The 15164-nt window shown below is 43.3% G+C and overlaps 1 protein-coding gene across 1 annotated transcript in view; it reads left to right on the forward strand.

Annotated features, from left to right (window-relative positions):
- The window catches only part of CRACR2A (calcium release activated channel regulator 2A), a 35248-nt gene that overhangs the window by 10611 nt on the left and 9473 nt on the right, over positions 1–15164 (forward strand). The window contains exons 5-12 of the mRNA XM_033148374.1: positions 654–800; positions 1391–1481; positions 4409–4504; positions 5575–5762; positions 8418–8489; positions 8899–8944; positions 10904–10992; positions 11700–12027. Of these exons, the coding sequence (XP_033004265.1) occupies positions 654–800; positions 1391–1481; positions 4409–4504; positions 5575–5762; positions 8418–8489; positions 8899–8944; positions 10904–10992; positions 11700–12027 (1057 nt within the window). The remainder of the gene's footprint in view (positions 1–653; positions 801–1390; positions 1482–4408; positions 4505–5574; positions 5763–8417; positions 8490–8898; positions 8945–10903; positions 10993–11699; positions 12028–15164) is intronic.

The raw sequence follows: 15164 nt of genomic DNA on the forward strand, positions 1-15164 counted from the left end.
TTTCAAAGCAGGTTGTAATTTCAAGCTATTGGTTTCGGTCCTACCCTCCTGAGCAGGAGAAAAATAGCTTGTTCCATCTTCTGTTTTTGCACTTGGTCATTCTGAGACTAGCAGATAAACCTACCAGGTGCCGCCGCAGGACTCTTCTAAAACAGGACAAAATCTTACCTTCAATTTCTCCTTATGTTTTGGATGAGCATAAAAACTGTCATCTCAGCCCTGCACCGGGAAGTTTTTTTTTAATGTCTGATGTTTTAGTATGTTCTGATATGTGCTGTGAGCCACTCAGAGTGGGGAAACCTAGCCAAATGGACAGGGTATAATAATAATAATAATAGTAGTAATAATAATAATAATAATAATAATAATTATTATTATTATTATTATTATTATTCCTTGACCATTCTTTCTTTTGTAATTTTATCAAGCTACCATGCCTCTCACAAGGTCAATTATCCCTGCCAACTTTCATATTGATAGGATACATTGTCCTGATTTTATACTTTCACCATGGCGGTAAGCATGTAATAGGCCTCATTACTACAATAGTGATGTGATTTTTGCTTTGCGATGCACAAATGCTGAAACTTTTGCTGCTACAGGAACCATGCAAATACTGTAACACAGATTCCTTTTTTCTCCCTTTTCTCCAGCGAGAGTGACATAAAGCAACTCTGGTCACACCTGAGAAAGGATGAGCCACATTTACTGTCTAGTTTTGAAGAGTTCCTGACAAAAGTTTTCTCTCAGCTTCAAGAAGCTGATAATGAAAAGAGTGAATTGGAGCGTGTCCTGAATAGGTTAGTGCTTTTTGTTGTTGTTTAGTCGTGTCCGACTCTTTGTGACCCCGTGGACCAGAGCACGCCAGGCACTCCTGTCTTCCACTGCCTCCCACAGTTTGGTCGGACTCATGCCAGTCGCTTCGAGAACACTGTCCAACCATCTCGTCCTCTGTCGTCCCCTTCTCCTTGTGCCCTCAATCTTTCCCAACTAAATCAGGGGTCAGCAAACTTTTTCAGCACGGGGCCGGTCCACTGTCCCTTTTTTACAATAAAATGAAAAGGAAGAGAGGAGAAAATGAGGTTCTTACAGCTCTGAAAAACAAGGTACCTTAACTCTGGCTGGTGGGTAACCTACCCTATTTTCATGATTTGTAAGCCTTTTTTGGCTGAAGAGCTGAATAAAGATAAAAAATGGAATGAAGAAATAATTGCACGAAGAACAGAATTTAGCACAGCACAACTTTTATTCAGAGAAATCTTCCTCCTCCCACCGAAATACACAGTGGTATTTCAGAAGTAAAAATGTGGGATTGGTTCCTTATATATTAATCCAAAAGCCACTACTACAGCAAGAATTTCACCTGATGTACTTTTCTCTTTCTGTCTAGGAAGATTGCCGCCTATGATGAAGAAATCCAACATCTCTATGAGGAAATGGAACAGCAGATCAAAAATGAGAAAGAAAAATTCCTTTTGAAGGCAAGTTCCTTATTCGCACCATTTTATCATGGATTTCATCTCAGCTGCTCTAATGTTGTAATAATAAATGAAAAGGAAAGAACTGAAACTCACTTACAGGTGGTACCTAACACCAGGGAAACTAGTGCTAATACCCCCAGGAACCTCACCAAAATGCTGGAGAGGGTGCGCCTCCAAAGGCACATACCTCCACATGTGGTGGGAATCCCCCGAAATCCAAGTATTCTGGACAATAGCCATACAAGAAATATGCAAAATAACTAAGCAAGTATTAGAAGGGCTTGCCGATCAGAAGGTCGGCGGTTCAAATCCCCATGATGGGGTGAGCTCCTGTTGTTCGATCCCAGCTCCTGCCAACCTAGCAGTTCGAAAGCACGCCAGTGCAAGTAGATAAATAGGTACCGCTCTGGCGGGAAGGTAAATGGTGTTTCCGTGCGCTGCTCTGGTTTGCCAGAAGCAGTTTAGTCATGCTGGCCACATGACCTGGAAGCTGTCTGCAGACAAACGCCGGCTACCTTGGCCTATAGAGCGAGATGAGCGCTGCAACCCTAGAGTCGTCCGCGACTGGACCTAATGGTCAGGGGTCCCTTTACCTTTTATTACAAGTCACCCCAGAGCTGGCCCTACTGAACACCTTCCAAAATAATAATGCCCACTCACATCACAAAGAGCTCATAACCCACCTACTCTCAGCAGCCAGAAAAATAGCCAGACACTGGAGGGACCTGTCAGGAGTAAGCATAGACCAGTGGTGTCCAAACTTCATTCAAAGAGGGCCAGATTTGATGAAGTGAAGGGCCGTGAGGGCCAACCAAAGGGCCAACCAAGGTTGTTGTTCACCTTTTTTAAGGACTGAAGTTATTCAGCTTTTTTATGATTTTACCCCCAAGTTGTGGAGCTTTTTTATGATTGGAGGATTTTACCCCAGGAAATAAACTGCTACAGGGGCTGGATAAGACTGACCAGCGGGCCGGATTAGGACCCCGAAACAGACTTTGGATGGCGCTGTGGTCTAAAACACAAAGCCTAGGGCTTGCTGATCAGAAGGCCGGCGGTTCGAATCCCTGTGACGGAGTGAGCTCCCGTTGCTCGGTCCCTGCTCCTGCCAACCTAGCAGTTTGAAAGCACGTCAAAGTGCAAGTAGATAAATAGGTACCGCTCCGGCGGGAAGGTAAATGGCGTTTCCGTGCGCCGCTCTGGTTTCGCCAGAAGCGGCTTAGTCGTGCTGGCCACATGACCCGGAAGCTGTACGCCGGCTCCCTCAGCCAGTAAAGCGAGATGAGTGCCGCAACCCCAGAGTCATCCGTGACTGGACCTAACGGTCAGGGGTCCCTTTACCTTTACCTTTAGCATAGACCAATGGTACCAAATAGTATGGGAAACAGCCTTACTAGAAAAACTAACCAACAAACTGAAACTGACATGGGGACAAATAGAAGAAGACATCTTCACCCTGGTATGGTTCCCCTTTATCAAATACACAGCCCAACAGGGCAACGACAAGAATCCACCAACTGTATACAAATCAATATGGCTAACCTGACTCAAAAACACCCACTCACCCCACTCACACATGAAAACAAAGTTCACCACAGCCAGTCACAAACAAACAACCACACCCTAGGCCAACCCCAACCTCTCTCACCACCAAAGGAACACAAGCAAATAGTAAAGAGGACCTACACAAGTGATGCTGACACAAAACCCCACACATACATTAAGTATAATAGAAACATTGACACCCGACCCCACCCCCACTCACCATTCCCCCCTCTTCCCCCCCTTTCTTCCTAATGTAACCCTAATGTCTCAGCAAATGAAACTGATCTGTAGAAAATGTTACTTGAAAAAAGAGACGTTGCACATACTTTTGTAAACCAAGAAATCTTTCATAAAAAAATGTTTTTTCAAAAAAAATAAGAAGAGTGAAGACACATACCAGTTCATTTGCACCAAAGAGCATAGATATAGAGAGATGAAACAAAACAAAACAAAATCTTTCCAGTAGCACCTTAGAGACCAACTAAGTTTGTTATTGGTATGAGCTTTCATGTGCATGCACACTTCTTCAGATGCACTGGTGACTTCTGTTTCAGCGTATCTGAAGAAGTGTGCATGCACACGAAAGCTCATACCAATAACAAACTTAGTTGGTCTCTAAGGTGCTACTGGAAGGAATTTTTTTATTTTGTTTCGACTATGGCAGACCAGCACGGCTACCTACCTGTAAATAGAGAGATGAGACACTGATTTAAATGGTTTATCTCAAGTAGGGAGAACAGACAACAAAAAACCCATGCAAACTGAAGTAAACTGGCACTTAATGCACACATCCCTTGCTCATATTCTTGTACAATATGTTTATGATCTGATAAAGTCAAAGTTAATGTGGATTTCAAGAATCATTTCGTTAGATGTACCATATGAAGAATTTGGAATAGAAATAAATATAGTTTATGTGCAAAGATACCCTTATGGATTTCAACACAAGAAGCGTTTCATAGAAAAGAGAAAAGAGGAATTCAAAGAGAAATGGTTAACTTATCAAGAGTTATTAGAGCGGAGTCAAAGAGACTGTAAAATTAAAACAAGGAAACAGTTAATAGTAGAAGTTTATGGCCTTCAGTTGTTTTTTCTCATTTACAATTAACAGAGAGATTTAAGTTGGATAAAAGGACCCTTTGGTATAGAACAAAAAATGATATTTTGAAATGCAACTGTGTACAGATGACAAATATGTTATTGCAAAAATTTATAACCGTTTGTTGAAATTTGAAATGCAAGAAGAACACATTAAAGATGGCATTATTAAATGGGCAAAAAAGTGGTTATAATATACAGATGGAATACTGGGAACATGATCACATGCCTAGACTTCTTAATTAATGCCCTGGTGCTCTTAACGATAATTTCTTCTAATTTTACAGGACACAGAAAGGTTTCAGTCCCGAAGTCAGGATCTGGAGCATAAGCTTACAGCAAAAGAGCAGGAACTAGAACAACTGGCTCAGAAACAGAAGAGAGTAAGTGAGATGCAGATACAGAGAAAGTTTTGCTTGCTTGCTGGGCAAAACTTGACCTTTGAGTGGGAAAACTGCAATTATATTTATTACAGCAGGATACCATTTTGTTTTTTGCTTTTTTGGTAAAGCAGCTCTCACGTCCTAAATCATCAAGAGGCTGCTTTGTGATGTTGTGTCTTCATCTGTTTGCAGCTATCTTTGAAAGAGTGCATTCCTGATAACGTATCCAATGGTTTCTTTTTGCAATGTTTTGATTTTTTCTTTACCCTGACATGAAAAAAGTTACATAAGTAATGTAAATAAGGAGCATAACTTACGTAACCTATATTAAATAGCTGACAGCAAGATGAATAACTTAGTATTTAGCTGAAACGGAACTGCAGTCGAACAGAAACAGCGCTGGTTGTGACAAAGGCAAGTCCGAATGAAAGGAGCTGCCATATTCTGACATAAAACTTTGTTTCTTTTTGTTCTCATTTGAAAAAGACTTTCATTTTCTAAATTAAGTTTTCTTGCCTCTAAAAGCTTCTTTGACTTTAGTTAAGCACACTAGCATCTTTTTGCCTCTGAGTTGCTTTCCTGACATGCATTAATGGTATACATTCCAGCTGAACTTTCAATACTGTGTTTTTAAACAGCTCCCTAGCATTTTGGAGAGACTCCCTTGGCTTTTCCATTCCTTTCTTTTCCAATCACTTCATTTGCGTAGTTTCCTCTTATGAAGTCAAGTGTGACCATGTCAGATTTTCATCATAATTTGCATTGCTGTTGTTTAGTCGTTCAGTCGTGTCCGACTCTTCGTGACCCCATGGACCAGAGCACACCAGGCACTCCTGTCTTCCACTGCCTCCTGCAGTTTGGTCAAACTCATGTTAGTAGCTTCAAAAACACTGTCCAACCATCTCATCCTCTGTCGTCCCCTTCTCCTTGTGCCCTTCTTCTGTATTTGCACACACACAAACAAATTTAATAGCACTATGGTTGCTGTTCCCAATCCATTCAATTAAAAGATGAACTTGATTGACTTTTAAAATACATTTGTTTTGGTTTTTTTTTCCTTTCCCACCCAGTTAGAGGGACAATTTAAAGAACTGCACAATGACAAGCAGGAGACCAAAGTAGAAAATACCAAGCTGAAGCTTACAAACAAAGGGCTGCTGGAAGAACTGGAGAGAACATCCCAGGAGCTCCTCATTGCCCAGCAGCACTTGCAGATGCTCCAGGATGAGGCCAAAAATCTGCAGGAAGAAAAGGAAATGTGAGTGAGTCCCAGAACTGGAATTTAGCTGAATGTGCCCAATTTGCATTGTTGGCACAGGTACATAACAGGTGAAGGGAGGGCCACAAGAATGAACACTGGGGACTGGCATTGAGTTGAATTAAGCCATGACTTTATTGATTACTGGAAAGAGTCAGTTTGGCTAAGGCATTGGCCCACCTGCTACCTGATAGGAACCTGGTGGGGTCAAACTTGTGCTGAGGAGTCGCTCCCAACATGGATTGGGTGCCACGATCCTGCACAGGCCGCTGTTGGGAGAGGTGTGTTAGCCCAGACAGAGTCAACCCTCCTGAACATCTCTAACGGGGTACACCTGTGACTAAGGATCCAGGCCTTATCCACTCAACATTCATTAATTTCATGAAAAATTATATACCACTTGATTTGTAGGGGGAAAACTCAAAGCAGTTAAACACCCCAAAGTGTAAAGCTAAAGAGGTCAAGGGAACAGCTGCCAGAACCTGTAATAAAAGCGTCTGCTTTTGCTTTGAGTTGGATTAGACACTGGGCTTGCCCAGCAGCTCTTAGAACCCAAGGATGAATTATATGTGACCTTAACTGCTAGTAATTTGGGGGTGGGGGGGACACCCCCCAAATTACTAGCATGAGGGCATGATCTAGACTGGGACCTTAGCATTGTGAGGAATGATTAGGCAGGATTAAACCTATGCCCCTTGCTGCAATCCTGATCCCAATGGGGGGGTCCCATGCCTGTAGTTTGTGTTGCAGAAATTGCCCTGCTCATGTTTTGCCCCGCTAGGATCCCAAGCCAGATAAGGACCACCACCCCCCCATCCTAGCAATTTGTGAAGAAGAAGAAAATTTAATTCAAAGGAAAGCTATGCAGTAAAGTTCATGTGTATTTTGACCCTTTAAAATCTATTTTGTGTTGCATTAAAAACTGTGTAGAATCATAGAATTGTTAAATTGGAAGGGATCCCAAGGGTAATCTAGTCCAACCCCCAGCAATGCAGGAATCTCAATTAAGCAGATAGTCATCAAATCTCTGCTTAAAAACATCCAATGAAAGAGAGTCCACCACCTTTGGAGGCAGTCCCTTCCACTGTCCAACAGCTGTTACTGTCAGAAAGGTGTTTTTTTCCTAATGTTTGCTCAGAATCACCTTTCTTGTAACTTGAAGCTATTGCTTCAGGTCTTACCCTCCAGAGCAGCAGAACATAGGCTTGTTCCGTGGGATAGCCCCTTTAGATATTTGAAGATGACTACCATGCCTCGGTCTCCTCTTTTCCAGGTTAAACAAACCCAACTCCCTCAACTGTTCCTCTTAAGACTTGGTTTCCAGAACTTTGATTATCTTGGTCGCCCTCCTCTGCTCACATTCCAGCTTGAGAGCCAGTGTGGTGTAGTGGTTAAGAGCGGTAGACTCGTAATCTGGTGAACTGGGTTTGCGTCTCCCCTCCTCCACATGCAGCTGCTGGGTGACCTTGGGCTAGTCACACTTCTTTGAAGTCTCTCAGCCCCACTCACCTCACAGAGTGTTTGTTGTGGGGGAGGAAGGGAAAAGGAGATTGTTAGCCGCTTTGAGACTCCTTTGGGTAGTGATAAAGCGGGATATAAAATCCAAACTCTTCTTCTTCTTCTTCTTCTTCTTCTTCTTCTTCTTCTTCTTCTTCTTCTTGTTGTCAATCTCCTCCTTACATTGTGGCACCCAGAACTGGACACAGGATTCTAGGTGTGGTCTGACCAAGGCGGAATAGAATTGGACAATTTACTCCCCTTGATCGGGACACTCTACTTCTGTTGATGTAGCCCAGAATAGCATTACCTTTTTTTTGGTGCTGCATCGCACTATTGATTCATGTTAAGCTTGTGATCTACTCAAACCCCTAGATCCTTTTCACACCCGGCAAGCCAGATGTCCCCCATCTTATATTTATACAGCTGGTTATTCCCGACTAAGTGTAGAACCTTATTTGTCCCTGATGAAATTCATTTTGTTAGTTTTGGCTCAGTTCTCCAATCTGTGTGAGCAGACATTTGTGTCCAGTACCTGGAGTTAAAAGTAAGAGAAACAGACTCATTTTGAACAGTACGAGAATGTTGAGAGAAATAATGACCCTCGGGGGTCCCTTCCAACTCTGCAATTCTATGATGTTTCTCTCAAATTATTTAGAAGAAGCACATACAGTTAAGTATGCATTAAAAAAAAGGAATTATTAAGGTTGCCGTTTAAAGGTAAAGGAACCCCTGACAGTTAAGTCCAGTCGCGAATGACTCTGTGGTTGCAGCGCTCATCTCGCTTTACAGGCCGAGGGAGCTGGTGTTTGTCTGCTCTGCAGACAGTTTTTCCGGGTCATGTGGCCAGCATGACTAAGCCGTTTCCGCTGGAGTGGTACCTATTTATCTACTTGCACTTTTTGGTGTGCTTTCGAACTGCTAGGTTGGCAGGAGCTGGGACCGAGCGACGGGAGCTCACCCCATCGCGGGGATTCGAACCGCCGACCTTTTGATCGGCAAGCCCAAGGCTCTGTGGTTTAGACCACAGCGCCACCCGCGTCCCTAAGGTTGCCGGTTATTGTTACAAAAACCCCAGCCCTAAATCCACAACACAGATCCCAGTTCTCTAAGAATGGGTATTATTAGTGATGTTTTTTGTTTGTTTGTCTCCTTCAGTGAGGTTTACAGAGTGACAGAAATGTTACAGAGGGAGAAGTCAGGGCTTCTTAAGCAGTTGGACTTTTTAAGGTAAGAAAACAAGGTGCGGCAAGTCCACCCCTGCTAGCGGCGGGAACCAGAGCAAATATTATAAAACCTCAATACAGCCACCTCCCCACTCGCATGCGATAAGCATGCGTATGACTGCTGACATGCTTGCCATTCTCAGCGCTGAAAGGGGGTGGAGCAGGGCAGGTCAAACTGGACTGGACTTGTGGATGTCCTGCAGGCACACAGGGCAACTGGGAACAGAACCACTGTTTGATCTGGGATTCCCCTGTAATAAGGTTTGGTTTCATATCCTCTCAGCTTTCCTACCACAATACCGTATCAATTTCTTAACACACTGGACTCTCCCGCTGATAAGCAGGTACAGTTGGAGGAAACGTTGTAAGTTCTATGTTGTTTTCCTTTCTTTTTTTGTGCCCCACCACTGCAGAGAAAGGAACAAATATCTGAGAGATGAGCACGACGAATGTTTACAGGTGAGTGGGCAGCCCCAGGGCACCTTCTCATAAAACGTTTTTCTTTTTTTTTACCTTAGCCTCGACAGATTCTTAACTATATTGTGGCAGCACACCTCTGTAGCTAAGTGGAAGAGCACCTTCTGTGCACGCAGAAGCTCCCAAATTCAAATCCCGACATTTCCAAGTGGGGCTAGGACACTTTCCTGCCTGAATCCCTGGCAAGTTGTTGCCTGTCTGTACTGAGCCCAGGTGGACCAGTTGCCGGACTTTGTAGACCTTGTCCTGGAATTTATTTCAACTGGAATTTGCTTCTATATTAATAAAACTGTTTGAAGACTTTAAAATTGATCTCCCGCCTGGCCAGAGTTCTTGGATTCTTTAATTTTTGACTTCTGGGTATCACCAAGAACTCCAATTTCTACAGGACTTTGTAGATGGCAACTTCCTATGTTACTGATTCACAAATGTGCACATTCATCATCGTTGTCGTCGTCAACTTATTTGCACCCACTTTTACCAAAAGTGCTAACAACATCATCAAAAACCAAATACAATACCGTATTTTTCCGTGTATATCGCACCCCCGTGTATAAGGAGATCCCTATTTTGGGGGACTCTAAATTAAGAAAATGGGGGGAGAGATTGCCCAGAGTTGTTCAGCTTTAGGGGGGGGGAAGGATTGCCGAAAATCAATCACCCGCCTGACCGACGCTGCCAATCGCACGCGTCGCTGTGCCACCAATCACCCGCCCAATTGCCGCAGCGGCAGCCAATCGACAGCAGCCCTTTCCACAGCCAACACCAATCACCGCTGACAATCTCCTGCTCGAGGCTGCAACCAATCGCCCATCCCCCCTCTGTACTATCCGTGTATAAGACGACCCCCAATTTTTAACATTCTTTTATAACAAAAAATCATCATCTTATACACGGAAAACTACGGTACTTTCAGATGATTTGGGACATTGGTGTGTTATCACTCTCCGGGAGGCAACAATTTGGGCACAAGCTCCTCTCTTCCAAAGATCCTTGCATTTATATTTTTTCTGATTATTCCAAACCCCGCTTCTAGTTTTCTGTTTTTACCTCCTTCCTGCATCCAGTCCCATCTTGTTGCCTTTAATGCTCATGCGGGTGAAATGCAGTTTCCATATCCTCTCAGCACCCAGATATTCCAAAGGTTGATACCCCCAGGCCTTTCTAGGGTACATCCAAGAACACCCCCCCCCACCAAATCTAGCCCTAGCAAGACGTCTTTTGTCAACTAGCTAAGGGGCGGACCAAGAGAAAGAGTAGTTTCCTTGCTGATGTAGATGCAGAACACAATTTATGGAAACAAAATAGAAAATTCTTTCCAGTAGCACCTTAGAGACCAACTGAGTTTGTTCTTGGTATGAGCTTTCATGTGCATGCACACTTCTTCAGATACACTGAAACAGATGTCACCAGATCCTTAAATATAGTGAGGGAGTGGGGAGGGGTATTGCTCAGAAGGGTGGTGGGAATGGGGGATTGGCTGATAGGTGTGGAAAACCTGTTGAGACTCTTAACGGCTGCAAGTAGTCTTGCAGGGAAAGGCAAGGGGTGAGATGGCTAAAGATAGCTTTGTTATGTATAATGAGATAAGAATCCAGTGTCTTTGTTCAGACCAGGTTTCTCCGTGGTTTTAAGTTTGGTGATTAGTTGCAATTCAGCCACTTCTCTTTCCAGTCTATTTCTGAAATTTCTTTGTATTAAGACAGCTACTTTGAGATCTTTTATAGAATGTCCTGGAAATTTATGGAAAGTTCTCGTGTGCAAATGCCATTGAAATGAATGGCTGTCCAACGGGAGCACAGTAGTATGCTTTTACAGTTCCCATCATCTCCATGCACTATTTAAATGACACCTTCACAAGTGTATACTGCTATGAAAATAGGGTTGAGTCTGCCATTTTCTATAACTCATTTTGAGGCAGTTTCTATAATATTTCTACAGAAATGTAAGAATGTTCCAACTGCAAGGTGGAAAGAAAGATCAGGCTCGATCATCGGCAAATATATGGAGAAAAAGGTTTTGCCAAAAAGGTAAGGTTTTAGTTTTGCATTTGCGCACATTTATTCTTAGCGTAGGGTGCAGAAGTTAGTAGTAGTAGTTAGATAATATTCAAATGAGTGCAAGAAATAGTTCTTTATTGAACTATTTATTTCCTGCATCTATATAGTTTTTCTCCTTACAGAAATATAAATTGCTTTTATATTTCTTTGCTGTCCTGTTCAAAATAGGAACCCAAATTTCAAATTCAAAGTTCTGAATTAAATTTGTACAGACACCCAACATGATATAGAGATGTGATATACAGGTGAAACTCGAAAAATTAGAATATCGTGGAAAAGTCCATTTATGTAAGCAATTATTTTCATTGGAGTTGAATATATGAGATAGACTCATGACATGCAAAGCGAGATATGTCAAGCCTTTGCTTGTTATAATTGTGATGATTATGGTGTACAGCTGATGAAAACCCCAAAGTTGAAATTGTTAATTTGGGGTTCTCATCATCTGTATGCCATAATCATCACAATTATAAGAAATAAAGGCTTGACATATCTCGCTTCGCATGTCCTGAGTCTATCTCATATATTAGTTTCACCTTTTAAGTTGAATTACTGAAAGAAATTAACCTTTCCACGATATTCTAATTTTTCGAGTTTCACCTGTAGAGAGTTTAAATGATACAGAGATGTGGCATAGAGAGTTTAAAATATGTTATGTTTGATAATGCTTTTTCTAGCCAGTCTTCAGAAGATGATGATACATTTAACACTGAAAGGAGAAGAAATTCCACTGGTTTGAACGGGTATCTTTCATTTGATTCTGATTCTGCTGCTGGTGAGGGACTGACTCAAAGAAGGCCTCTACAAAGACTCATATCAATTGAAGAAGATCATCTGCCCCAGCTTCTAAACAGACCGGGAGAGAGGACGCTAACCAAATGGTCAGAAGAAGATGAAACTAACTTGCCAGAACTGGAAATGAATGAGATCCAAACAGAATCACCATCTGAACAGACGCCTTCCTTTCCCAGGGGGCAGCCAGTAGGGAAAGAAACACTAGCAAATGTAAGAAACAAAACCGCATTGTTTTTATTTGGGGGGGGGGTGGATTTTGGCTAATCGATGGCTATCTCCTCTGTGCGCATTATATTATTAAGACTATTTGCAGAGGCGTCTTAGGCATGGAGCCTACTGGCGCAAGGCCGTCCAGGACATCATGGCCTGGAGGGCGCCTGCGCCCTCCAGCCCCGCTGGCAGCGCTGCCCTTGCCCACCTCTGCTCGGGCTGTGGGCGCAGGGAGGCTGCGGGCGCAGCACTGCTGTCCAGGGAGCCCTGGCTGCTGCGCTGACAGGCTCGCCAAGGGCCTCCCCGCGTCCGCAGCCTGGCCCTGCCCGGCGGAGCGTGAGGGGCACTGGAGGGATCTTCGCGCCAGGGCACCGGATATACTTAAGGCGGCCCTGCCTATTTGAGATGTGTCAACAGAAAAAAAAAATCATAGCGAGTGTGTATTGAGGATACAGCAGGGAGAGCCAATGTGGTTCTTTCTCCTTGTTTTGGGCACTCCCATCAGCCCCAGCTAATCTGGCCAACACTCGTGGATTATGGGAGCTGTAGTCCAAAAGATCTAGAGGGCACCATGTTGAGTACTGTACAGTGGTACCTCGGGTTAAGAACTTAATTCGTTCTGGGGGTCCGTCCTTAACCTGAAACTGTTCTTAACCTGAGGTACCACTTTAGCTAATGGGGCCTTCCTTTGCCGCCGTCGCGCGATTTCTGTTCTCGTCCTGAAGCAAATTTCTTAACCCGAGGTACTATTTCTGGGTTAGCGGAGTCTGTAACCTGAAGCGTCTATAACCTGAGGTACCACTTTATTTGTATATGTATTAGACAGCAGAGCTCCTGCACAATTGTAGCCGGAGGCATAGCAGTGGCCGTTTGGGTTAGTTTTGTCTAATCCTCCTTTAAAGACATCCTAGTTGGTGGCCATCATAACTTCTTCTGGAATCAAATTCCATAGTTCACCTATGCTAGTTTACCTATGCACTGTGTGAACAAGTTCTTCTCTTTGTGTATCCCGAATCTGACAGTATTCAACTTCACTGGACGGCTCTGAGTTCTGTTGGACAAATCCATTTTGTTTGCACCATGCATGATTTTATATACCTTTGTTGTGTCCTTTTTTTGTAAATTAAAAAGGCCTGAATATGTTTACCATTCTTCATAGGCAGCTGTTCCACCCCAAGATAATTTCCGTTGCCCTTTTCTGAAACTTCAGTATCCTGCAAATCATGGCAACCAGAACTGTACCTAGTTTTTCCACGTGTTGAATGGCATTATAATGGGTTTAAAATTTAAAATCCCTTACTTAATGAATTCACCCTTTTCACAGCTACCACACATTGGCGTGGCATTTTCATTGAGCTATCCTTTATGACTCCTGGTCAGTCGCTGTTAGTTCAGACTTCATGAATGTACATGTGAATTTCAGATTGATTTACTGTTTCAATGTGCTTCACTTTATTATTGTTCCTTTGTCTCACCACCCTGAACAATTTGGTGTCGTCAGCAAACTTAGCCACCTCACTGTTCATCCCTAGCTCCCGCTCATTTAAGAACAAGTTAAAAAGCATTGGTTCAACATGAGAATTGTGTGTTTATTCCTACTCCCCTTTCTTCAGCCACTTACTGGTCCATCGTTGACCTGTCCTCTTATCTCATATCTGCAAAACTCAGCAGTCTTTATTAAAATCTTTTTGAAAATCAAAGTGCACAATTTCTAACAGATCGCGGACATTATAGAATAATAACGAAGCACCTTCAAACACTTATGTGTGGACCTCTCCCTTTAAAAATAGCTTTCTCTTGCCTCTATCTACTGAAACCCAGGAGCACACGATTGCTTCCTCCCAAGTTTCTGAGTACTTCTACTTTGTTGATCAATTCCTCCCTGCTGGTGAGAACCAGGTCCAAGATAGATGATCCCTTCGTTGCTTTTCCCACCTTCCATATGTGCTTGCATTTTGCCTCTGTTGCACATAGTGAAATATGGACCAAACAATCCTAAATGGGGAGTGGGGCTGCTTCCCAGAGTGAGAAGTTGAGTTGATGTAGGTCAGGTATGTCCAAAGCCTGTTCTGGGGGACTAATCTGGCCTTCCGGCCAGTTCAATCCGGACCCTGAGGCAGTCTATCTCCTCTATCTAACTTCAATCCTTAAAAGAGGTCAACAACTTTGGTCGGCCCTCATGCATGTTCACCTCATCAAATCTGGCCCCCTTTGAAAAAATTTGGGCACCCCGATTGTAGTTGATGAGCCCAATGTTGAGCTAGAGGGCTCTTCACTGGGATATGAAGAACAGTAGGAGACAGATTCACTCCTCAACGCTCTGCCTTCTGTAATGTAAGGGTAAAGGGACCCCTGACCATTAGATCCTGTCGCAGATGACTCTGGGGTTGCGGCGCTCATCTCGCTTTACTGGCCGAGGGAGCCGGTGTACAGCTTCCGGGTCATGTGGCCAGCATGACTAAGCTGCTTCTGACGAACCACAGCAGCGCACGGAAACGCCGTTTACCTTCCCGCCGGAGCGGTACCTATTTATCTACTTGCACTTTGATGTGCTTTCGAACTGCTAGGTTGGCAGGAGCAGGGACCGAGCAACGGGAGCTCACCCCGTTGCGGGGATTCGAACCGCCGACCTTGTGATCAGCAAGCCCTAGGCTCTGTGGTTTAACCCACAGCGCCACCTGCGTCCCTGTAATGTAGCTGGCTTTAAAAGAGCAAATTATAAAACTCTCTAACAGAGGGATTAAAATTTATCTCACTGGCCAGCTTTCTTACAAGATGAGGAGGTAAGCTTTCAGCTGCCTGCAAGAAGACTGTATTGTTTTTATCTTTTGATGTCATGAGTCTTTTGCAATGAGGGCATCGTGTTGTTGTTGAATTATATAAGCCGACTTTGAAAAACTATCAGACTTAAGTTTGTTGTCCTTGGGTGTGACTGAAATCAATTAGAAAATCTATTGATATCAATTGATGTAAGTGGAACCAAAATTCACCTTACTTATTCTGACTCCAGTCCATAGTACTGAAGAATGGGTACAAATGTATTAAATAAATAGATCTTTCATTTCTAAATATCTCCTCACCTCAAAAAGCAAAATGATTTAGCAGCAGGTACAGTGCAGCTTGCTAAACAATTTGTA

The sequence above is a fragment of the Lacerta agilis genome, chromosome 5 (assembly GCF_009819535.1).
Source record: "Lacerta agilis isolate rLacAgi1 chromosome 5, rLacAgi1.pri, whole genome shotgun sequence".
In the NCBI taxonomy this organism is placed as follows: Eukaryota; Metazoa; Chordata; class Lepidosauria; order Squamata; family Lacertidae; genus Lacerta; species Lacerta agilis.